Source organism: Ahaetulla prasina, chromosome 2, assembly GCF_028640845.1.
Source record: "Ahaetulla prasina isolate Xishuangbanna chromosome 2, ASM2864084v1, whole genome shotgun sequence".
In the NCBI taxonomy this organism is placed as follows: domain Eukaryota; kingdom Metazoa; phylum Chordata; class Lepidosauria; order Squamata; family Colubridae; genus Ahaetulla; species Ahaetulla prasina.
The window spans coordinates 267,314,398-267,340,328 of NC_080540.1; the positions used below are offsets into that span (position 1 = coordinate 267,314,398).

At 35.8% G+C, this 25,931-nt stretch overlaps 1 protein-coding gene across 1 annotated transcript in view; it reads left to right on the forward strand.

Moving 5' to 3' along the window:
- Nucleotides 1-305: 305 nt before the first annotated feature.
- The window catches only part of ACOT12 (acyl-CoA thioesterase 12), a 30,168-nt gene continuing 4,542 nt past the window's right edge, over nt 306-25,931 (forward strand). The window contains exons 1-11 of the mRNA XM_058168087.1: nt 306-801; nt 7,518-7,587; nt 10,779-10,839; nt 11,684-11,785; nt 12,722-12,857; nt 14,303-14,459; nt 16,701-16,820; nt 21,848-21,995; nt 22,481-22,536; nt 23,154-23,217; nt 24,171-24,254. Of these exons, the coding sequence (XP_058024070.1) occupies nt 684-801; nt 7,518-7,587; nt 10,779-10,839; nt 11,684-11,785; nt 12,722-12,857; nt 14,303-14,459; nt 16,701-16,820; nt 21,848-21,995; nt 22,481-22,536; nt 23,154-23,217; nt 24,171-24,254 (1,116 nt within the window). The 5' untranslated portion in view covers nt 306-683. The remainder of the gene's footprint in view (nt 802-7,517; nt 7,588-10,778; nt 10,840-11,683; nt 11,786-12,721; nt 12,858-14,302; nt 14,460-16,700; nt 16,821-21,847; nt 21,996-22,480; nt 22,537-23,153; nt 23,218-24,170; nt 24,255-25,931) is intronic.

The following is a 25,931-nucleotide window of genomic DNA, read 5'->3' on the forward strand; positions in this document are numbered from 1 at the left end:
GGACAAGATGCAATAGATGGAAAGTAATCAAGGAGGGAAGCAATCTAGAACTAAGGAAAAATTTCCTGACAGAACAATTAATCAGTGGAACAACTTGCCTCCAGAAGTTGTGAATGCTCCAACACTGGAAGTTTTAAAAAAGAAATTGGACAACCATTTGTCTGCAATGGTATAAGGTTTCCTGCCTGAGCAGCGGGTTGGACTAGAAGACCTCCAAGGTCCCTTCCAACTCTGTCATTCTCCCATACAGCCTGCGTGGGAGTTGTGCGAACAGGCCTCGAAACAGACTTGAAAGGCTTCGGATTGGAGAAGACAATTCCAGTCACGCAGCGCAATAGCTGAAATCGACTGGCTTCAATGATGCGCCTCACTTCGCTATTTCTCGTTCTAATTATTTCGTAGGCGCTGAACCGACGCAACCACACCTCGCTCGCAGCCACCTGCCGCAGCTCGAGAAGGAGAGGAAAGGTGAAACCGCCGCACTCCTTCCACCCGTGACAAAACCGAACAGCCGAGTTGGACGGTGCGGCCGGGCTTGCTTAAGAGGCGCAGGAGCGCGCCGGGGCACATTTAATCACGCCTGAGCGCCACAGCACCGGGGGAGGGAATGCGAAACTCCGGGCGGTCCCTGCCCTCAAAAGCGCCGCAGCAAAGGGACGCTCGCCGGCGAAGGAGACGGTGCCATGGAGCGCGCGCAAGTGCACATGTGTCAGACCCTCCTTCCCGCTCACACGAACCATCTCGGCGACCTCAGCCCCGGCCAGCTTCTCAAGTGGATCGATACCACGGCGTGCCTGGCCGGTAAGCTCAAGCCCCTCTTTCCTCTCGCGGGGGCACCGCCTTCTTAAAGCCACGTGCATTGGGGACCCCCCTCTGCGGGGTCGGCGGGGTTTTCTGCAGCTGCGAGGCCGGTAGGTTCCGTGTGGAGACAGGAGAAAAAAACACAGCAGAAAATCATCTGTTGCAGTAATCAAATAAAACGGCGGAATCAGAAAGGAAAGAAAACCGCATTTCTCAACCTTGGATTGGCAACTTTAAGATGTGTAGACTCCAAATCCCAGAATTCTGAGAAAAACGAGGCTAAGAAGCACTCTTATATCAACTACTTATATATTAACTCTTATATATAACTACTATTAGTTAGTTAATAGCACTTAGACTTATATACCTCTTATATATTAACTCTTATATATAACTACTATTAGTTAGTTAATAGCACTTAGACTTATATACCTCTTATATATTAACTCTTATATATAACTACTATTAGTTAGTTAATAGCACTTAGACTTATATACCTCTTATATATTAACTCTTATATATAACTACTATTAGTTAGTTAATAGCACTTAGACTTATATACCTCTTTACAGTGCTTTACAGCCCTCTCTAAGCGGTTTAGAGAGTCAGCATATTGCCCCCAACAATTTAGGTCATCATGTTACTCGCCTCAGAAGGATGGAAGACTGAGTCAACTTAAAGAGATTCTTGCTTAAATTCCTGTGGATAGTAGTAATTCTGTTTTTCATAAATTTTAAGTGGGGTTTGTCAGTAATTCTTCAGTCTTTCGATAATGATTATTTGTAATTTTACCATGAATGTCAGTTAACTATCTACCCACCCACTCTGGAATATGCTGTATAAAGCCTCTGATAATTTTCTGGGCAATCCAAATAATAATTTACCATTGGATTTATGAAATAATAGTTGGACTAAAGAACATTCTATATTGTATAAGGAAACTGTATTTTTCAACAGATTTTAAGAAACCAGCAACAATAAGCTTACCTGTTGATATTTAGAGGGACGCGGCTGAGCTTGTCGATCAGAAGGTTGGCAATTCAGGGATTCAAACCCCTAGCGCCATGTAACTGAGTGAGCTCCCATTACTTGGCCCAGCTTCTGCCAACCTAGCAGTTCAAAAGCACCTAAAAAATGCAAGTAGAAAAATAGGGACCACTTTGGTGGGAAGGTAACAGTGCTCTGTGCGCCTTCATCATTTAGTCATGCTGGCCACATGACCACGGAAATGTCTTCGGACAGCGCTGGTTCTTCGGCTTAGAAATGGAGATGCCCCTAGAATCAGGAACAGCTAGCACATACGTGCGAGGGGAACCTATACCTTTATGGTACTTTGCCACTTTGGTCCTTAACCATTATTAACCATTACTAACAGGTTATAGGCACGTTGGTTTATTTTGGTTGCTTGGTGCATCTTGGAACTGCAGTCCCAGTTCATATGCATGTCCCTAGATTGGGGAATGCTGATTTAATGTCTGACAATTTAATTGGATAAAAGCTGCAGGAATAACTAATTATAAAAATATAATAATAAATAATAAATCTGTGCCATTTTATTTATTTGTATCCTGACTTTATTATGTTTGCAAATATTTCAAGGCAGTGAAAATATCCAACACACCTTCCTCTTCCTATTCTCCCACAACTGGAACCCTATGAGATGGGTTGGGCTGAGAGAGAATGACTGGCCCAACATCATCCAGCTGGCTTTCATGACTAAGATGAGACTTGAACACATGATTTCCCACTTTATTTATTTATTTATTTATTTATTTATTTATTTATTTATTTTTAACATTATTTCTTTGGACTACTTTGTACTTTGTGTTTGAGTTTACCCACACAGTTTTTCAACAGAAATTTGCTTCTATCTACGCTAAGCTGCTGTTTTGAGCTTACATTGTAATTTTAAGATGTTTATGCTTTGTAGGCTTTATAAAACATAATTAAATACTTCATAGAATATCGAACCATAGTTTTGGAAGCGACCTCGAGGTGTTATAGTCCAATATCCTGGTCAAGACAGGAGACCTTATACTATCCGTGTCAAATGGTTTTCCAGTGTCATCCAGGTCAAATGGTTTTCCAGTGTCATCCAGGTCAAATGGTTTTCCAGTGTCATCCAGGTCAAATGGTTGTTCAGGTCAAATGGTTTTCCAGTGTCATCCAGGTCAAATGGTTTTCCAGTGTCATCCAGGTCAAATGGTTGTTCAGGTCAAATGGTTGTCCACTGAAGGTTTTTTGAAAACCTTCAGTGATGGAGCACCCACAACTCTGGGAAGCAAGCTATTCCATTGATTAATTGTTCTCATTTTCAGAAAATTTCTTCTTCGTTTTAGGTTGGATATTTCTTTAACACATTTCCACCCATTACTTGTCCCAGCTTCTGCCAACCTAGCAGTTCAAAAGAATGTTAAAAATGCAAGTAGAAAAATAGGGACCACCTTTGGTGGGAAGGTAACAGTGCTCTGTGCGCCTTCAGCATTTAGTCATGCCAGCCACATGACCACTGTCTTCAGACAGTGCTGACTCTTCGGCTTAGAAATGGAGATGCCCCTAGAATCAGGAACACCTAGCACATACGTGCGGGGAACCTATACCTTTATGGTACTTTGCCACTTTGGTCCTTAACCATTATTAACCATTACTAACAGGTTATAGGCACGTTGGTTTATCTTGGTTGCTTGGTGCATCTTGGAACTGCAGACCCAGTTCATATGCATGTCCCTAGATTGGGGAATGCTGATTTAATGTCTGACAATTTAATTGGATAAAAGCTGCAGGAATAACTAATTATAAAAATATAATAATAAATAATAAATCTGTGCCATTTTATTTATTTTTAACATTATTTCTTTGGACTACTTTGTACTTTGTGTTTGAGTTTACCCACACAGTTTTTCAACTCTGCACAGGCCCCCATTCTAAATTGCAGAATGCCAACTGTATATTAATTTTATGGCTGCTTCTTTAAACCAATATGTAATCTATTCTAACAATGTAGAAGGAAATCAAGAATATCAGTAATAAGTAAGCTGTTTTGACCATTATTCTTTTAAGAATTTTTCTTCATTTTGGGATATTTTGAAAACCTTCAGTGATGGAGCACCCACAACTCTGGGAAGCAAGCTATTCCATTGATTAATTGTTCTCATTGTCAGAAAATTTCTTCTTCGTTTTAGGTTGGATATTTCTTTAACACATTTCCACCCATTACTTCTTGTCCTTCCCTCTGGTGCTTTGGAGAATAAGTAAACCTCTTTTCTTTGTGGCAGCCCTTCAAGTACTAGAAGACAGTTATGATGTGCCCACCCCCCAGTTCTTCTCTTTGAAAGGCATGGTTCAGAATCAACCTGCCATATCAAATCAAGAACTTAGCTGCCTTTATATAAGGTTCTTTTCCCTTCTAGTGTGCAAATTAAAAATTCTTCTAGCTCCATAGATGTCAAACAACAATCAGTGGAACAATTTGACTCCAGAAGTTGTGAATGCTTCAGCACCGTGAAGTTTTTAAGAAAAGATTGAACAACCATTTGTCTGAAATATAGGGCTTCCTGCCTGAACAGGGGTTTGGACTAGGAGACCTTCAAGGTTACTTCCAACTCTGTTATCCTAGGAAGTAATATATTTATCTAAAAAGTTATATAAGGCATATTTATAATTGTCTGGTTGGATCAAACCTTATCTAACCAAGAATTTGTACTCTTTTGGAGAGATGTTTACAAAAACTGAGCAGGACCTTTTAAATAGAAGCTTTAATTGAGTGCAAGTTCATTTATACTCATAAAGAAGAGTTCCAATTAGCAAGTGTTCCAATGAAAAGCCCCAGTAATCCTTTGCAGATTTGGATTTGTATGTTTCTAAGGACTTACATAGTAGGCATCTTAAATTTCTACTTTAAGCAGAATGGAGGGAAAGATTTTCCCATACAACAGTTTTAATGCTGGTTGTTCTTTTATGATTTCATAATTGTCTTACTTGTTCCTAATTTATTCTACTCTGCCTTCCAAGGCAATACCTCATTTAAATTTAAATATTTAAAAATTGTGTAATATTTAAATTGCTTAACCAGTTTTATGGTAATTTGTGCAATACAGTACATGATTTAAACATTGTAAATCGTTTCCCAAAAACTTTATTTTTGACAGTATTTAGGTGTTCTTCAGTACAATAAAGTCTTATTCTTTAGAATAGAATAGAATAGAATAGAATAGAATAGAATAGAATAGAATAGAATTTTTATTGGCCAAGTGTGATTGGACATACAAGGAATTTGTCTTGGTGCATATGCTCTCAGTGTACATAAAAGAAAAGATACGTTCATCAAGGTACAACATTTACAACACAATTGATGGTCAATATATCAATATAAATCATAAGGATTGCCAGCAACAAGTTATAGTCATAAATGGAAAGAGATTGGTGATGGGAACTATGAGAAGATTAATAGTAGTGCAGATTCAGTAAATAGTTTGACAGTGTTGATGGAATTATTTGTTTAGCAGAGTGATGGCCTTCGGAAAAAAACTGTTCTTGTGTCTAGTTGTTCTGGTGTGCAGTGCTCTATAGCGTCGTTTTGAGGGTAGTAGTTGAAACAGTTTATGTCCAGGATGCGAGGGGTCTGTAAATATTTTCACGGCCCTCTTCTTGATTCGTGCAGTATACAGGTCCTCAATGGAAGGCAGGTTGGTAGCAATTATTTTTTCTGCAGTTCTAATTATCCTCTGAAGTCTGTGTTTTTCTTGTTGGGTTGCAGAATTTAAGCATTCTTTTCTATTTAGTTCTGGTTTTGAAGAGAAAATTATCTATCTATTTATCTATCTATCTATCATCTATATTTATTATCTATATATAATATGTTATCTATATATCTAATGTAACTGATGTTTTCTGGGAACTTAGAAATGGAAGGAAGCATTCTGAAGCATTCCATTGAATGAATTGAAATTAGAATATAAGATAATTTAAAAATCATGATAAAAATATGGCAATATTTTTTTCCAAGCAGAGAGAACTATATTTTTTGTATTTGCTTATTATATTTGTGTGCTGATAGATCCATCTTAGTTATTTAATAGGAATAAAAAAGAAGCATAGCACAATGACAGATGATGGCTTGCTTTTCCCATATCAGCTCCCACATTCAACCCAGGTATCTCAGGGCGCAGATAAGGTTTCTGAAATCTAATGCTGTGATAAGTAAGGCAGTCGTCTGACTTGGACGAAGGAAGTTTATTCCTTTATCTGCAGTCAGGGAACTCTTGCATCATGAGCTGGTTTGCCATCCCAATTTTTATGTAAACTGCACGGAGAGGAGAAAAAAGGGGCAGCAATTATAATTATTCAGTCCACTGGTCAATTTATCTGAGCTGCAAAGGTGTGAACAGTTTCTCCATCATTTTAACATTAGTATTGTAGAAACATTACATAATTTTTAAATTCTACCATACAGCTGTAATAACACAGTTCTTGGCATGTTTGTGCAGAGATGCCTCAATGCATAAGTGTTACTCTCATAAAAGTTGAATGCTGCATTTCAGTACTGGATTATTTTATCTTGGGCAAACAATCATACAACAATGCATTCTTCAATATCTTTTCTAAAAATATCTTAAGATAATCAAATAATCTTGCTTAAAAGTTAATGGATGCTGATATAAATTTAACAGATTTTAACAGATTAAAGAGTTAAAAGGGACCTAATAGGTCATCTAGTCCAACCCCCTGCTCAAGCAGGAGACCCTATACCATTTCTGACAAATGGCAGTCCAATCTTTTCTTGAAAGTCTCAAGTGATGAAGCTCCCACAACTTCCGAAGGCAAACTGTTCCATTGGTTGATTGTTCTCACTGTCAGAAAGTTCCTCCTCATTTCTAGATTGAATCTCATTGGTCAGTTTCCATCCATTATTCCTTGTCTGTCCTTCAGGTGTTTTGGAAAACAGCTTGACCCCCTCATCTCTGTGGCAGACCATCAAGTATTGGAAGACGGCTATCATGTCTCACCTGGTCCTTCTCTTCACTAGACTAGCCATGCCCAGTTCATGTAACTGTTCTTCATATGTTTTATTCTCCAGTCCCCTAATCATCCTGGTTGCTCTTCTCTGCATTTTTTCTAGACTCTCAACATCTTTTTTATAGTGTGGTGACCAAAATTGGATGCAGTATTCTAGGTGTGGTCTTACTAGGGCTTTATAGAGTGCTATTAATACCTCACTTGATCTTGATTGTATCCCTCTGTTAATGCAACTTAGAATTGTGTTGGCTTTTTTAGCTGCCGCTGCACACTGCTGGCTCATATTTAGCTGATTGTCCACTAAGATTCCAAGATCCTTCTCACAGTCACTGCTATTAAGCCTGGTTTCCCCCAGTTTATTTGTCTGATTTTGGTTTTTCTTACCTAAGTGTAAGACTTTATTTATATATGTATATAATTTATATTTGTATCTACTATTTATATGATGTATTTATATGATGTAAATTAATGTGATGTATCTACTGTTGACCTCACCCCATTCCTAAGAGGTCTGTAAGGGGCGTGCATAAGCACACCAATGTGCCTACCATCCCTGTCCTACTGTCCCCAATTATTTGTATGCTTATACTTATTTATGTTATCTTATATGTGTTTGACAAACAAATAAATAAATAAAATAAATAAACTGAATTTTTCCCAGTACTTAATTTTACCTCCAATAAACTCTATTTTCTTCTAAGCTGAAAAACATGCTGGCATTCCTTGTGTAACGGCATCAGTGGATGACATACAGTTTGAAGAGACAGCCAGGTACATCTTAATTTTATCAAGCCTTATTATAGTTCGTTAGTTAATACTGTAGTTTTAATCAGTATATATAAACATAGAAATATAATTGGCACTTTAAGAATATGATTCATTGCAAAAGCATTATAAAAAATAGAAAATTTAAATTTATATAGACAAAGTGATCTTTTCTACTCTTAACATTAAATAAAGCATTCGCTGTGAAAATCTGAGAGTTGCAACTTAGTTTTGTTTCTTACGGTTTAATTCTTAACATTAAATTTAAATTTTTTTTAGAAAGGTATTTAATTTTTAATTTTTTGATCTGATAATGAACATTATTGATAAATTAAAAGGTCATTAATTGTCACATTTCTTGTACATGCTTCATGAATTTATAATGTGCTTGTTCAAGGAATAGTTGTTTCCTTTCATATCCTAAAGAAAGAAAGTTTTCATTTTCTGTTATTTTCCCTGTAAATGGTCTCCAGTTGATTTCCTCCAAATGGTTTGAAATGAGAAACAAACTGGGCTGGGAGAGACATTTGCAAGGAAGAAGCAGCAGATGTAGCACTACACACCATTTGAAGGGAGAAAGGGCTGATTCAGTTATTTTGACATCTCCAATTGCCTTGAACCTAAGATTAAATACCCCAGCAACACTGCTGTGCATAATTACCTTTAGTGAAAGAAAATGAGAACAAATTTTAAAAATGTTCCACAAAATTCAACACTTAAAGGTTATTGACTACAGTTCAATTTGATGCTAGGTGGGAAAATAACAAAATGTTCAAAAACAGAGTGCATTCACTACATGTTACATTTGATCTTAACCAAAAGGCCAAGACTAAATTCCAAATTGTAAGCCATTTGTATGGATTAAAAGGACAATAGTGATTTATTTCAATTAATATACAAGATTCCTTTGACAGGTGGATGTACTTGCCAACAACATAAGAAAAAAATGTTCCAAAGCAGGAATTTTTTTCTTTATAAATGACAGATGTGTTTTTTAATTTAGATTTCTGGAAAAGTGCCCTTTGTAATATTCTTCCCCTGGAGGTAAGGCAGCAGAGGTGGTAATTCAGCAGGTTCTGACCAGTTCTGGAGAACTGGTAGCGGAAATTTTGAGTAGTTCGGAGAACCGGTAAATACCACGTCTGACTGGCCCCGCCCCCATCTATTCTCTGCTTCCCGAGTCCCAGCTGATCAAGAGGAAATGGGGATTTTGCAGTAACTTTCCCCTGGACTGGGGACGGAATGGAGGTTTTATAGTATCCTTCCCCTGCCACACCCACCAAACCACACTGCCATGCCCACCAAGCCAAGCCCACAGAACCGGTAATAAAATATTTTGAATCCCACCACTGTAAGGCAGGTTCCTACTCTCCTGGCCTTCTGAAAACGAATTAAAACATGGCTCTGTGGCCTTGAATGGGGAGCGCAGCTGTGGCTAGTAATTTTAACAGTGTTTTATAATCCTTGCTTCTTTTAAATTTTTTAAACTTTTATGTACTGTTTTTATATCGTAATACTGCCCAGAATCCCTCTGAAGGAGATGGCGGTTCAGAAATTTGAAAAATAATTACGTTACTAAATTTTCAGGACAACTGAATCCTACCCAAACATGCTTTTCCACAAGAAAAATGAACACAATACATGTAGCAAATTGGCTATAATATAATATTTAGACCAATTATGTAGTATTCCATTTTGTAGGACAGCTGTGTTTGTTATCTTTGGAGCATGGAATTTTCAAACTTTCAGAGAACAGAGAAAAAAATAGAGCCCTTTTCCCTTAAATTATAGAATATTTCCTGTTCTCACATTTTTATTGCACAAATGTTTGTACTTTGGACTCTTTTCCTCTTTTTGCATTTGTTCCTGGATCCTTAATAAGAACTCTCAGACTGCTACATTCAAAAGGTTCTCATCAGTCACAAATGAAAATGCAATGGTCTGTGACAGGGCAATGTTCCTTGCATTCTAATTCCCAAGGTCTGTGTTAAAAATATGCACTTTTGTTGTGATGGAAGCAAGCGGTATATTCCCAACATTGAAACAAATAGCCCTCAGGGTTAATAATACTTCTAAGTGTTTAGGATGACCTGCAGAAGAGATAGTACATGTTTAATTCGATCCACCCAGCGTTTTCTTGTAAATAGATAAATTCTTTTCGACAGTGATCACCATTAGAAAGCATTTGGTCTTTTGATCAATTTTTTTATCTGTCTCTTTGGTCTCTGATTTTAAATAAAAAATATCAACATAGAAATTGGATTATAAACATATACAGAATATCATAGGATAAAATATCATAATGATTTAAATAGGATTTATATAATGTGTTCTGATAAGGTGCATTCTTCAGAGATCCAAGGTTCTAGAGAACAAAAGCAATGTTCCTTAAGTGACACTAACTATTTAGAAAACGACAGAATCTTTTGTTGAAGCATTCTTCAACAAGGTCTTAAATTACTTCCTATCTTCCCTAAGTGGAGCAAATTCTTCTGATTGAAATTCTGAATTGACTAATAGTCTGGCTTGGTAAATAGTTTCCAAAGGTTCCTAGTTTCAGTCTCTAGAACAGGAGTCCCCAACCCTGACGCCACAACGGATTGGTACCAGTCTGTGGCCTGTTAGGAACCAGGCGGCACAGCTGGAGGTGAGCAGCAGATGAGCGCGCAAAACTGAAACCATCCCCCACTCCCTGGGAAAATCATTTCCCATAAAACTGGTCCCTGGTGTCAAAAACGTTGTGAATTGCTGCTCTAGAACCAGGTAAAACAAACAGTTAGTATGCAAAGTGGGAAATTTTAAGGTTTTGGAGAGGTGTTGCTATGACATTAAGCTAACTGGACAAAACAATCAGGCATTGAGTTGTTACCTGGTCAGTTCTAAATTTAAATTTAGATTTAAAGGCTCCCTCGTAAGTTCTTTCTTTAAGTGAGACTAATTGTGAAAAGAGTTTTCCTGGCCAGTATTCCTGTCATTGGCATTTAAGAAAAAAGGACAATAATCTTTTGAGATCCATAGAGTCTTTTCCAGTCCCCCTTCACTTCTGGCCATAATATTAAGATAGGACATTTGAAATTATATGAATTCTATATCAGTTATTTCCAAAACACATAGGTGTACATTATAGTGTTGGCATATTGCAAAACACATAAAATTATGTGTTTTGTAATTATATGTGATTTTTTTTTTTCAAACAGAGTTGGACAGATTATCAGCATTACAGCAAAGGTAAACAGGGCATTCACTACCAGTATGGAGGTAAGAGATTGTATTTATTTAAGCTAAAATACTATATTTTATTATATTTAGGCAGGATGAAGCAAGTAAAGAAATGAATTCATGCAAATTCCATCACAGATGGCTTTTTCTTCATTCATTTCCATACTCTCAATAGCCTTATTTTCCAAATTTGGCATTATATTAGATACCTGAATATTTGAACAAAAAATTTTTTTCAAAGTTGAAAGAGTTGAACATAGAAACTGAAGTTTCTAGTGACTCTATATAAGTGAGTCTGTGGTAGTCATTCTCAGCCCTATGTCCTATAAAGACTTGTTTGTGCAGTTAAAATTAAGAGGCTACAGCAGTAAACCTCTAATAAAAGATGTAATAAAGATTAAATAAACAAATTGAATTACTGCAATAAATACAAATGTCTAGATATCATATGAATGTCCCGCTTAGCAGTGACAATTCCAGCATGGAATGCGTCAACTTGGCGTGGCCAGGTGGGAGCAGCCAAGTTGGGGTGGCCCCCTCACCACAGTGGTGGCGGCAGCTGGGGGCTTTTCTTTTTCACATCCCTGTCACGGCCACCATACTGGGTTCTGGGCCATTCAGAGTTCCAACCGGCAGCGCTGGTGGGTGAGAAGGAGATGACAGCGGAGGGTTTTTCATGGGGGACATAAAATTATCATCAGGTGTCTGAATTGGGATGGGGATCCTAATAATGCTGCATAGTCACTTGGGGTAATGATGAATACATGAACAAGGTAGAGCTTCTTATTTTCATTAAGATGAAAAGAATAGTTGTTACTAATGCACTTATTCACAATTATGTAATTGCCTAGAATTCAACAATGACTTTGTTATCTGCACATAGGTTGGTGTCAGAGTTACATTACAGGACCCCTTAACTAATGTTCAAAAACTAATTTGTGTGGCTTTCTCTACATATGTTGCAAGGCCAGTAAGAAAAGAGAAGGTAAACATTTCATTGAAAAATTCTAATGTTTCTGTTCTCTAACTTTGTGAATTTGCCAGAAAGCCAATATTACTTACTGTTTCTTTTTTGTTTTTTGTATTGATAATAAAAAAATGAAAAATTTTACATTTTACTTCAGAGTAATAATTTCATTCTACTTTTCTAAATATTTTCTTGCTCCATGTATTACTTTCAGCAATTCCTTTTTTGAAATAATGTCTTTTTATAATTCACTAATATCAAAAATTCATTTTGCTTGCAGATATTATTAGCATCGTTCGTAAGCAGCCATATTTAAATTTTTATTTTTTTAAAAAACAGCCCATTTTCACATATACCATTGCCAATGATCTTGGTAATCTAGAATGTTTAAGACAATATACAATTAACAATATTTGCTGCTAGGATAGCTTTTGCTTAAAGAATGGAAAGGCAATTACATTTTTTTGTCTACCTGGATATTTCTAAAAAATCTACAGCACTGAAAAATCACCCAGAGCAAATCTTGGGAGGCAATGAATGAATGCAAATTCTGTTCACATCTCCGTATTTCCATTTATTATAAGGATATTGTTAGGGGGATCACCTGTACACTAAAGCTGATGAGGATCATTGAAATCTAAATGCATAACTGATTAACTATTTAAGGACATTGTAGACTGGGCTGCAAACTATTGTAGAGTTTAAAGATGTAGAATAATCCCTAGCATCTTGTATTTCTAGTTTTTTTTTCATAAAAGCTAATCTCACGTGATTTTTGTTTTCACGTTTAGACTATTGTGCAAATTATTAGAAATTGTTTATTAAATGATTAGTAGATTTTAGGTTAGTATTAAGCTTACTACAGATGTGGCAGAAATAATTTTTACTGTTAAGGGTTCGTGATATAATTTTACTATGACTTGCTGATACTGTTTTCTTTTTTTTAATATTTAGATTAACCTAAAGCCAGTCAAGCTTCTCACTGTGCAAGATTTTCTAGAGCACAACCTGGCTGCTGAGCGAAGAAAAATTCGACTGGATCATGAACGTGTATTTAATGATCTAATGGATAAATGTGGCATGGATGATGGTCAGTAAAACAAATGTTGTGTTCTTCATTTCCAATTCTCTGAAAGTTCCAATGGTTCCTTGGCTGCATCGTTTGATTGAAAAAGCCCTGGGAACTCACAGCATTGTGTAATGTATCATTTATGAAAAATATAAAATATGAAAGATATAAGGAAAAGCCACATGCCCTTCGGTGAGGTGATATTCCTGCTTTAGATCTCCAAAACTAGGAGCAATATAGATAAGCTTGCCATTAGCTTATTGCTCTCTCTAGCAGTTCAGAAAATGTCTGGTAATACCATAACAAATGTTATTAATGAACATGAATGTCCCACAACTTCTCTAAAGATTATTGGCATTTTTCTTTTTTTAATGCCATCTCCACTTTTTAAAATTCTCACACACATTTATACACATCACACCCACATGCCTCTTCCCTTTTCAATTTATTATGTAATTGAACAATGCAGCTGCATATTATTTCATTTCCATACTCCGACATCCACATGTTTCTGAATGCATAATTAATGCATGCATTGAAACAGAATCAAGGCAAACGATAGAACCCATTCTTTCAACTTATACAATCATTCCATCCATCCCACCCCCATACACACTTTGTTTGTGCAAGGCATATCACTAGAAAGCAGCTTATGTATTTTCAGGTCTTCACTTTTAAGAGAATATTATTGAAACAAGCATTGGGCCTGTCCTAATAAAAGTAGATAAAGTAAGGATGAATTTATCGAATGCTAAGATTGCTTTGCTGAAAATGAGTACAGAATTCACTAAAAAAAAGAAGAAAGGCTCAATTATATTGTTGAAATTACTAATTTAACAGGCTGATAAGTAAGTCCAAAATGCAAGGCAGTCAGGTGGATCCAGCTACAAGTCTGGGATTATAAAACTAATGAAACTGGGGCAGAAGCCAAAGGCTTAATTTAGGTCAAGTGGAATCATGTGACAGATTAGCCTAGCTGGCATTTAAAACAAAAACATACACTTTTAGTAGGAATATGTTCCTTTCTGATAATAGAAATATACTGTATTTTCTTTCCTATTTTCTCTCTAAAATACATTTAACTTGTTATTATCTGGAGATCCTGTCTCTTTCTACTTAACAATCTGTAGAGTCTTGGAGTTATGACAGAAGCCTGTACTATAGGATTACTGTTGCTAAGTGATGCAGTCATGTGATGTGCTTTGCAGCAGACTGTTTAGCAACAGAAATTTCAGTCCCAATTGCCTTCATAACCGGAGACGTTCCTGTAATAATAGTGCACGTGAGAAATGTCTGTTCTAAAAGAATTTAGAAGTGTTAGGATTTTTCTAATGCAATACAAATTTTATCGATGCCTATGAAATTCAGAAAAGCTGTTCTAGAATAAAACATTGTAACTTTAATTGAAATGTAAGTGTACTTGGAGTGCTTGGCAATTATCCTAACACCAGGGTCATATGTTCTAGACCATGTTTGCAGTAAAGAGAAAGATGTGGTTTACACCGATTGCACTCATGTGCAGAGCATTGAACTCGTCCTGCCTCCTCATGCCAATCATCAAGGAAATACATTTGGTGGCCAAATTATGGCTTGGATGGAAACAGTGGCTACTATTTCAGCAAGGTGCCTTTTCATAGAACTTTCCTCTGTATTAGATATTATCGGACACATTTAGTGAGAAATAATGGCTACTAGGGAAAAATAAGAGGAGGGAGGGTCTCACTGAAAGTTCATTTCATCACACAGAGTTCCATCATCCTCCCCCAATTGCTGGGTACATGCAGCTCTTTCTTTGTGTGTGAGAGACATGAATTTCTATTAGAATTCCCTTCACACTCCAATGGGCCAGATTCATTGTCAGGATGCTGGATGCGTCATTCCCATTCATTATTCATGTAGCTCTGATTCGTAACCTGAACTTATAAGTAATAATAACTGCTTTTGCTTCGTTGCCAGATAAATAAATCATTTTATTAAAATTGTAAATCTATCAAAGGTTATAATCACCAAAGACCCAAGAAAGCAACATTTCTACATAAACATATACACTAAATATCTGTAATACATCAATCGGACAAAACAGGGGTCATAGTTAGCTGTAAGAAACTAAATAGTTGTAACAAGAAAAATAAGGAGCATAACCCGTAAGGTTAAAATTCTGCTGTATTTTATGGAAATACATTAGAAACATTGCTAAATGGTAACCAAAAACTGTCTATTCTGCTTGAGAAATAAATGACCTTGCTGCAAAGCTTTTGTAAAACAACTCACAATTAGATTTGACCTTTGGAAGGCGGCAGAGTTGCTATGGCCACACACTGCCGAGGAATAAAAAGAGGCCGTTTATTTAAAAAAAAGGCTGTTCACAAAACACAAATTAAAACTCAGAATGGTTCATCTAAAGTTTATGAATGATATCTAGCACAGTTTATCAAGTGATGGAACTAATACCATCTATAAAAAAGAATAGTTTCTCATCTGCCATGTAATTTCCCAACATTAAAATCTGCCCTAGAGGACTGATCAGTTTAGGGACCTGTAAAGAATATTCTTACTGTACAAATTAAAGACCATTGCCATATGAGGAATTTTACCCTTTGTTCATTTTTAACTATTGTAATTCTAAGCAAACATTAGATCCGGAAATAATCTTTTAGAATAAGATCTATACAAAAGCACAGAAGTCTTGCTTTAATAAAATTATTTTAATTTTCAATAATAACATTAAGAACAAAATAGACAACAAACCTATATATCCTTCACATCTGATCTAATATTAATCTGCCCGTGCCCTTAACTGTGAGTATAGCAAATTAGATATTTAGCAATTTAAATAGGAGGAGCAAATTATTCCTAATGAAATCCAAAGTAATTTGAATGCATTATAATGATGCTCAGTTAAATTAATTAGAAACAGATAATTGTGCACATTTAACAGTTCTGGTACATCATAAAGAGGTAATTGAGTTACGCTAAGGATAAATAATGGCCCAAACAATGTCATTGCTAAACAAAGGTTAAAAATTTCGGACTCATATAAACACTGAGTTCTTGGCCAAAACGTTATAGAACATTTATGTGTTAAAATAAATCTAAATGGAAGGATATAAATGAAAGGATTGGTGATTATTTATAAAAATACAAACAAAGAAATTGGTGATCATTAATGAAACTGATGTACGTCACTGCTTAAGAATTTGTTATTGACAAATTCCCTTGTCAACATGTTCCTTTGATTTCACAGAACTTTTCAAGAAGCTTGATTAGTAAAAAAAATTGAGTAACATAGTTGGTAATGTGTTATAATTAGTTTGCTAATATATGTATTGGAAAAAGAAAATCCTAGAGTTGCTGTCCCTTTTCTAGCTGGGCTACTTACATTTGCATGGGAAGTTCCCATATCATTGTTGTTTCCGTATCATTTTCTCTTTGTAGGCATTAAAATACATCTTCACAGCATTGGGACGATTTTTAAAAATTATTTTTATGTAAATCATGATAGGCCACAGCAGGTGTTTTTTTCAACATTTCTAAAAGATTCAATAAATCTTGATAAATGTGGAACAGCCTCAAATAAAACTTCATTAGAATCCCTTTGGATTTATTAGCCAAGCAATATTGACTAATTATGAGATTACATTAAAATTTAAGAAAGAATGTAATGTTATATCTATAAAAATATACAGGATTGTTCCAAAATATGAATATTAAAGCACAATTCTTAAACTTCACAACTTCTCATTGAGTACCTTTTATTAATTTTCTCAGAGCTAATTTAAACTTGAAAATCAGTTTTGTGCTGTATTTATGTAGCAATTGCATTGCCATAAAAATATGTATTTTATTTTGTTTGCTTTCATTCAGCCGCCTGTGTCATGTGCATCCAACTCTGAAGTCTGTAGATATGTTTAAATTCCGAGGACCTTCAACTGTTGGTGACCGCCTTATTTTCAATGCTATAGTTAATAATACTTTTCAGAAAAGGTAAAATATTATATATTACAAATATTTATCATCTCTCTCTCATATATATTGCAACCACACAGCCAACGAACCCACTCACAGCAACACTCCCCCCCTCCCCACCAGTATTTATAGAGGACAGCAGCTCCGACCATGCTTTGCCTACAGAAGCTCAAAGCCGAAAGCACTAGCCTGAAGATGATGAGTGAGACGTCGAAACGTCGCATTGGAACAAAACAAAAAAAGGCAGGAGAAAAAGCAAATCTGACATAATGTCACACAAAACTCTAAAAATGGGCTGGACAAAATTATTGCCATCCTTAACTTAATATTTGGTTGCACACCCTTTGGAAAAAATAACTGAAATCAGTGGCTTCCTATAACCATCAATAAGCTTCTTACACCTCTCACCCGGAATTTTGGACCACTCTTCCTTTGCAAACTGCTCCAGGTCTCTCTTATTGGAAGGGCGCCTTTTCCCAACAGCAATTTTAAGATCTCTCCACAGGTGTTCAATGAGATTTAGATCTGGACTCATTGCTGGCCACTTCCGAATTCTCCAGCGCTTTGTTGCCATCCATTTCTGGGTGCTTTTTGACGTATGTCATTGTCCTGCTGGAAGACACAAGATCTCGGACGCAAACCCAGCTTTCTGACACTGGGCTCTACAGTGCGACCCAAAAGCCTTTGGTAATCCTCAGGTTTCATGATGCCTTGCACACAGTCAAGGCACCCAGTGCCAGAGGCAGCAAAACAACCCCAAAACATCATTGAATCTCCACCATATTTCACTGTAGGTACTGTGTTCTTTTCTTTGTAGGCCTCATTCCATTTTTGGTAAACAGTAGAATGAAATGCTTTACCAAAAAGCTCTATCTTGGTCTCATCTGTCCACAAGATGTTTTCCCAGAAGGATTTTGGCTTACTCAAGTACATTTTGGCAAACTGTAGTGTTGCTTTTTTATGTCTCTGTGTCAGCAGTGGGTCCTCCTGGGTCTCCTGCCATAGCGTTTCATTTCATTTAAATGTCAACGGATAGTTCATGCTGACACTGATGCTCCCTGAGCCTGCAGGACAGCTTGAATTTCTTTGCTTATCCACCATCCGGACTATCCTGCGTTGCAACCTTTCATCAGTTTTTCTCTTCCGTCCACGCCCAGGGAGATTAGCTAAAGTGCCACGGGTTGCAAACTTCTTGATAATGTTGCGCACTGTGGGCAAAGGCAAATCTAGATCTCTGGAGATGGACTTGTAACCTTGAGATTGTTGATATTTTTCCACAATTTTGGTTCTCAAGTCCTCAGACAGTTCTCTTCTCTTTCTGTTGTCCATGCTTAGTGTGGCACACATAGACACACAACGCAAAGACTAAGTGAACTTCTCTCCTTTTTATCTGCTTTCAGGTGTGATTTATATATTCCCCACACCTGTTACTTGCCCCAGGTGAGTTTAAAGGAGCATCACATGCTTGAAACAATCTTATTTATCCACAATTTTGAAAGGGTGCCAATAATTTTGTCCAGCCCATTTTTGGAGTTTTGTGTGACATTATGTCCAATTTGCTTTTTTTCCTGCCTTTTTTTTGTTTTGTTCCAATACACACAAAGGGGTTTATTTGTGTATAGCAAAACATGTGTTACTGCAATACTTTTCTGTGAGAAATATTTGATTTTCTGGAAAAATTTCTGGGGTGCCGACACTTTCGGCCATGACTGTATAGATTTGGATTCAAACCAAGTAAGGGTATGGCTAGCTGATGAGAGCTAAATAACTTGAAATAGATCTATACTAGTCTCCCTTATTTCAGCAAAACACAAATTTGATACAAATTTGGTCGTGAAAGCAACTGTCTGAGGGCTCCTGGATTGGAGTTGAAAGGTGAAAGGGAAGTATTATGTTCCATCCCATATTGGGGTAACCAGGTACCTCGACAGAAAAACACTTTATATATATATATATATATATATATATATATATATATATATATATATATATATATATATATATATATATATATATATATATATATATAATTATATAATTATATATAAAAATTTTATATATTTATATTTTATATATATATAAATATATGCAAAATTACAATGCAAATAGGTATAGTCTTGCTTGAAGAAGCTTTAATGTTGAAGCATTCTGTATAACACTATATATATATATATATAAATAAAAATATAAATATAAACATTATATGGCAAGCATGGCGTTGCCCGCTCATCTTCCGGATTTCTGGTGCACATGCGTGCGCGACAATAAGCTGGCCTTCACATATGTGGCAATGCTAAAAACTGGAAGAACAGGTCTTCCAGTTTCCAGTGTGCACATGCGCACTGGCTAGCTGATTGTCACGTGCACATGTGTGCCAGAAACCAGAAATCTAGCTGGCTGGTGCGCATATGCATGCCGGAAACCAGAAGTTCATTTCCTGGTGCACGCATGTACCCTGGGCAGTTCTTCTTTCAGGTTGTAGCTCCCTCCCTTTTCGGCATTCAGTGCTGAAAAGTTTTGCCCTCATTGCTGTAGGTCATGCCTATCAAACTGTCTGCTCATGGTCCAGATGTGTCACATACAGGCCACGCCCACTCCGGCTCCACAAAGGCAAAAACATTTTGATATGTCACAATTTGTCAAGTAACACGATTAAGTTTGATACCCGTGCTGTAGATAATTCAGGACAATCCATAAGGAACATAAATTGCTCCAGAATGATTTCTGGGAAATTCTGGGAGTTGAAGTCCACATACATCTTAAAGTTGCTAAGGTTGAGAAATACTGTACTAGATTTTCCTAAAATCCAATCCAATTCTACAGTTTTATGATTCTGTGATACTTTGCATAGTGCTAAGCCTAAATCCAGTTTCTGTTCTGTATTCTGTTATAGTATTAGCAGAATCCAGCACATCACCAAATCAGACTATGATAAGAGAAGCTATAATGCAGGATATATTTGGAATCAGGTCCTAATGTTTACATTTTGCAGTGCTTTAGATAGCAGAAAAAAAATATTTATCTAGATTATTATATCACAGATTAGAATATAAGATTATACAATGACACTGATTAAATAATCTGTTCTTCATCTTAATAAACATTTAATGGTAAGGTTGTGTATAAAGCTAGATAGATTAAACGTATTCTGCCTAAAAAAAGTAATTATTCCTGCTGTTAAGTAAATGTGCATATTTTGCAAAATTAATTCTGCTTCTAAATAAAGAAAGGATTAAAGAGGTATGTAATTATTGAAGCTATGTCACTATTTAACCATGGAGCCAAACATAATGTATTCACATACTATAAAATATGAAATATTTTACAAAGGAAATAGATTTTTATCAAGTGCAATTGTAGATTTAAATCTTTTTGGATTATTTTAATTGATATACACATAGTCCTCCACTTGCAACCACAACTGAGCCCAAAATTTCTGTTAAATGAGACATTTGTTAAGTGAGTTTTGCCCCATTTCATGACCTTTGTTGCCACAGTTGTTAAGTGAATCACTGCAGTTGATAAGTTAGTAACATGGTTGTCAACTGACTCTGGCTTCCCCATTGACTTTTTTTTTTTTAATTTACATTTATATCCCGCCCTTCTCCGAAGACTCAGGGCGGCTTACAGTGTGTAAGGCAATAGTCTCATTCTATTTGTATATTTACAAAGTCAACTTATTGCCCCCCCAACAATCTGGGTCCTCACTTTGCTTATCAGAAGGTCACAAAAGGTGATCACATGACCTTGGGACACAGCAATGGTCGTAAGTATGAACCAGTTGTCAAGCATCTGAATTTTGATCACATGATCATGGGGGTGCCAAGGTCGTAAGTCTGAAAATGGCCATAAGTCACTTTTTTCAGTACCTTTGTAACTTTGAAAGGTCACTAAATGAACTGGTGTAAGTCAAGGACTATCTGTAATTAAAAATGATTCAGTGATTTTTGGGAAGGAAATCAGTAGTTAGAAAGATTTGCAGGAATCGTTATTCATTATATCATATTTTTCTGATATATATTTTTAAGATAACAAAAGTCATTTACATGGAAGTTTTTGGTATTTAAAAGAATAACAGAAAAAGAAAAGAGACAAAGCACAAGGACAGATAATGCAAACATCCATTTACATGAAATATACTACTGCATATTCAAATAATTAATACTAATGAATTAGAGATTTTAAATTCTGTGCAATTTTACTCCGAAATAGCTTCAGTGAGATTTGTATCATATCGTACAACTTATTTATGTCTTTATCCAAACAACCTATTACTTGGATGATCAGAAAAAAATACTTCACGCATCACATTCAATCAGGCCTGCACAACATTCAGACCACTTATAGGGCCACTTATAGCCTGCCAAGCTGCCTTATGTGGCCCTTTCATGCCTTTTGAAAACTCAACAAATCACTTCTGCTAAATTGGATCCACTGCCAGAAAGGATCCACTGCTGCCGATTTTGCATCCCCAAAGAATGTTGCTGGGCACTTCCAAAATCTTCAGGTTCAGTGAGACTGCCAGCTCCATCACTGCGGTCACACCGCTAGTCACCAAACAGCTACTTGGTACATCAGCTATTTCTTTGTAGCCCCCAGTTATTTTCAATAGCATTGTGGCTCTTTCCCCTTTACAAATTAATCTGGCTTGTATTAAATCAGGTTTTTTAACCTTGGTTTTGAATCTAACTTGATGTGTTAGGTTATCTAAGCCAGTCGTTTCCTTGAAATCCAGTGAGGCTATCTCTAAAACCTAAGCTGTTGAGCTTCTGTTTGAAGAGGTCCCACAAAAGATAGTCTACCACTTCTCTACAAACAGAGCTTTCTCGTTTCTCTGAATGGACATTTAACACCAATTCTACTGTAACTGAAACCTTTTCTAACTTGTCCTATCTTCTGCTTCCTTTGAATTTGAAAAATAATGTCATATTCTCTTTCATTCTCTCTTTAAGCTATCTATTTCAACCAGTTGCACTCTACTGACTCATAAATCACTGCTGCAGATTTCAACCCATTTTAAAACTAAGTAAACACCTTTTTTTCAGCATTGAGGTTGGAGTTCGGGTTGAAGCATACAATTGTGAGGAATGGGCCAAAGGTCAAGCAAGGCATATTAACAGTGCCTTTCTTATTTTCAATGCTATCAATAAACATGGAAATGTTCTTATTCCCAGAATGAGTTCCATGACCAAGGTGAGTTCTTTTTCAGCTGGAAAGGAAGACAATAGATAATGACTAGATAAAGCAAAGTTATTTTTTTTGCCGATTTTTATAATTGCAACAATAGCAGAGGAAATTAAAATATACTGTAAGTAAAGTGATTTCTTGATTTGAATTCTATGTGAGGCATTGACTCTAAAGTGCTTTAGATTAAATGTTACTTGGAAAATCACTTAGGCCAGTGAAAAAGAGCTAATTAATTTTGTTTTATTAATTATAGTGTGGTCTTAAGTTTTTCAGAGTGCCTCATAGTTTAATTACATATTTTCTTCAAATAGTTGTTTTCATCCCCTTCTTCGTTTTATTGTAATGTTTATATCACACACAATTTGTTACCTGACCTATCAGCTATTCTTAAAATGAAGTATAATTATATTTAATTTAACTAATATTATTTCTTTAAGAAAAGTTCACATATTATAGTTAATTCCTTATTTACCTGCTTTGTTCATTTGGAGGATGGCTTAAGAAGGTACCATGGAGCTATTGCACGTAAGAAAATTCGATTATTCAGGTAAAAATAACCCTCAAAGATTACATAAATATTTAATAACTTATTTATAGTAGAATCACTGTTATTTCTCAGTTCATCCAGAAATAACTACTTGGTTCATGAAATATCAAACAAATATTCAGTTTGAGGCATATTCCTGATAGGCTGTATGGAAAATATTTTGGAATGATGGAGCAGAACAGATTCAGGAACATATTCCAGTGTATGGGATTATAAGTGAAAGGGGACAAAATACCTATTCCTGTTTTGTAATGCTTCCAGTTTTACCAGATAGTCATCTTTATTACTACAAGTGTTCATTAAAATCTGGAAGCCTTATCCTCACCTTGCATGCTGGATTTAATATTTCAATGTATTGAAAGGATAATGCTGAAATTTAGTTATCAGCACAAGGTACATTTTAGCAATCAGCATTCTGTATTTTTCACTGATTGTTATTACAATGTTTCCTCATCACATTAGTAAATGTAAACAAAATTAACACTTATAAACAGCAATTTAAAAATACTTGGTTTGGGTAGTTTAAACCTATTTGGAAGTGTAGGATGCTCTTTGGAATCCATGTATTTCCTTAATTTACTTTTGGCTTTCTTTCCACTTGTGTATATTACCTTCAGGAGATATGTGCTCTTAAAGAAAGAAAGCAATTTCACACCTGATTTCTGGGACATTAGCAACCAGGTACTATTTATATTATTTGCACATTGATATCCATCAAGTAAATTGGATCATTTAATGCAGGATGAGCAATTTTTTTAAAGTTAGGACCAATTTTAAAGTTTTTGGCCTCGGCTGCAAGCGATGTAGAAGGGATGTTACAGGAGTTCTAGGGTTACAAGTCTATGCCTTTCTTCCCACACACACTGTTTCTGGCATTTTTAAGGCCATGGAAATCTTTTTTGTAAAAAAGAAAAAGAAAGAAAGAAAAGTGGATTGCATATTCTTGAGAAGCACAAAATATGAAACTATTTTTAGAAGCCCTAAACTGGCCAATCCTGATTGATTGATTTATTTTTCAAACCAGGAAAAAATCTAGTGCTCAGTACTATGTTTTTGGAATATTCTTCTGTCCCACCAAACTTGGTTTTCTTATTATCAGAATTGTTTTAAAATTAACAAATTTTATATAATGCTGATAGCAGAGAGGACAGCAATTGTGTTTTATAGCACTGATTTTATGAGTATGTGATGGAAAGAAAAATCTTCCATCAGAGGCATGTAATGCAGAGACATCTGTATCAGGATTTTTTATACATATTCCTAATGTGCTAGTTGTGCAAATTATGGTGGCACTACTATACTTTTTAAAATTAGCTCTATCACATTGAATTCAGTCAAATTTGATTCTGAGCATGTTCTTTGGGTTCAGATTTAGTCCATTACTTACTGTAGGCCTTTTTAGCTTGCCACTGTCATCTATCAACAAGATTGCAACTTAAAGAATGTCCTGTCAAATATGTATGTTTAATTTATCAGAGAAACCGATAGAGATGTACAGATAGAGATTTGTATTGCCTTCATCATTTAAAAGATCTCAAGCTCGATTTCTACCTTCCTCAACACTGTAAAGAGGGGGGGAAACCCTGTATTTTCTAACTGGCTTGCAATTAATTATTGTCTGTTTTAAATTTCAGTCACTCATAATCAAAAGCAATGTTACAGCACTGACTTTCTTGGCAGCAAAGCCTGGATGGGAGATATGTATGACTCTAAATCGTGTAGGTACTATCCATGTATTTTCTTACAATAGTTTTAAGAATTGTGTGCATGTCTTAATTGTTTATTTTTTTAAAAAAAAATCCTTTTACTTGGAGTAAAGATATGTGAAGACATGGGGATTGATGTAAAGGAGTTTACATGCATTACAGAAGCAGACAGGTCTCTTTTCTCTCCCTTAATCATTCTCTTTTGTTTCTCCTATTTTTCTTGGTGATAACAACAGAAGTCCCTTTCAGTCGCAAAAGATTCACTACCTTCCTTCTGACCAATCTCTTACTCTGTAGAGAACTGCCACACTGTCCATTGAATTACAGAACTGTACCTCTTCCCATCAGATTCACTTACCAAGAATATATTGCAAAACATAACATGATTGATCATTACTAACTATTCAACATTCAAAATGTATCTTTTAAATACCTATGTTAGGAATAATAAAGGCTGAAAAATTATGTGACCAAGAAACAACACATTATTTCAGCAACTATAGAAAATACTGTCTATAGGCATGGATTTATTTGTTTAATTAAGACAATGGAGTCGAGATAGAGCTAATGCAAAGTAATTTCTTTGCAGTCCATAAGATATAATTGTTTAGGGTTGCTATAGACTTTCACTTTTGTAAAATTAACCTAAAAAAGATAAAGATAATCAACAAAAACATAATTGTTGATATATTGTTCTACAATCCTCATTAATCTTATTTATACAGTTGGGGGGGGGGAAGTTTTATTTGCTAAGTATAGGACATAAAATATTTGGTAATAAAATAAAATAAATAACATTAACTTTCATGTTAGTAGAAGATAAATTTAAAGAGAAGACCCCAAATGCGTAGGAAATAGTGGCAGAACTTTGATCAGTAGATAACATAAGTTATATTTAGTTTAAGGAAGAAAATTATTTTTGCCAATTAAATGAGTACTTGGAATCTGTAAATTACATACAATATTAAGATGCTTTTCCAATATTTCTGTGATATCTATTAAAGTAATAAAATAGGTTAGTGCTATTACTTGCCTATTAGATCAGGGGTCTCCAACCTTGGTCCCTTTAAGACTTGTGGACTTCAACTCCCAGAGTCCCTCAGCAAAGCTGGCTGAGGAACTCTGGGAGTTGAAGTCCACAAGTCTTAAAGGGACCAAGGTTGGAGACCCCTGTATTAGATCATATCCTGATTTGGCTTATAAAACTTCATTTTACTAATGATCCCTGAGATTATTAATTCTTCTTTAAGTACTTGAAGCTTCCCACCACATTAAAATACAAACAATTGTAAACTAAAGTTCTGCATTCTCTATTTAGACAAGCTTGGGACAAAGTCATTGCAATGTCAGGAATTCCTAAAGGATGCTGATTTGATGTCTGGATTTAAACCCAGACTTGGCACGGAGATAGTTTTGGCTGCTCTGATGGAAGCGGTATGGCCCCGTTAGTATTCATTCATCTCTCAGTAGCTTTTCATGCTATAATCCTTTTGGAGGCTTGAATGAGCTGAGTCACAGGGGAGGGGCGTGCTTTTTAGGTGCTACTGTGAGACATCTGCTTAGCCCTCTAGGAATTTTCACAAGAGGGAGAAAGATTCTGTCTTGGCTCTCCTGTGATTTAATACCTATATGAAGTTGTTAGTAAAGATCATTACTATTTGTATATGCTGATGATAAGTTGTATCTCCT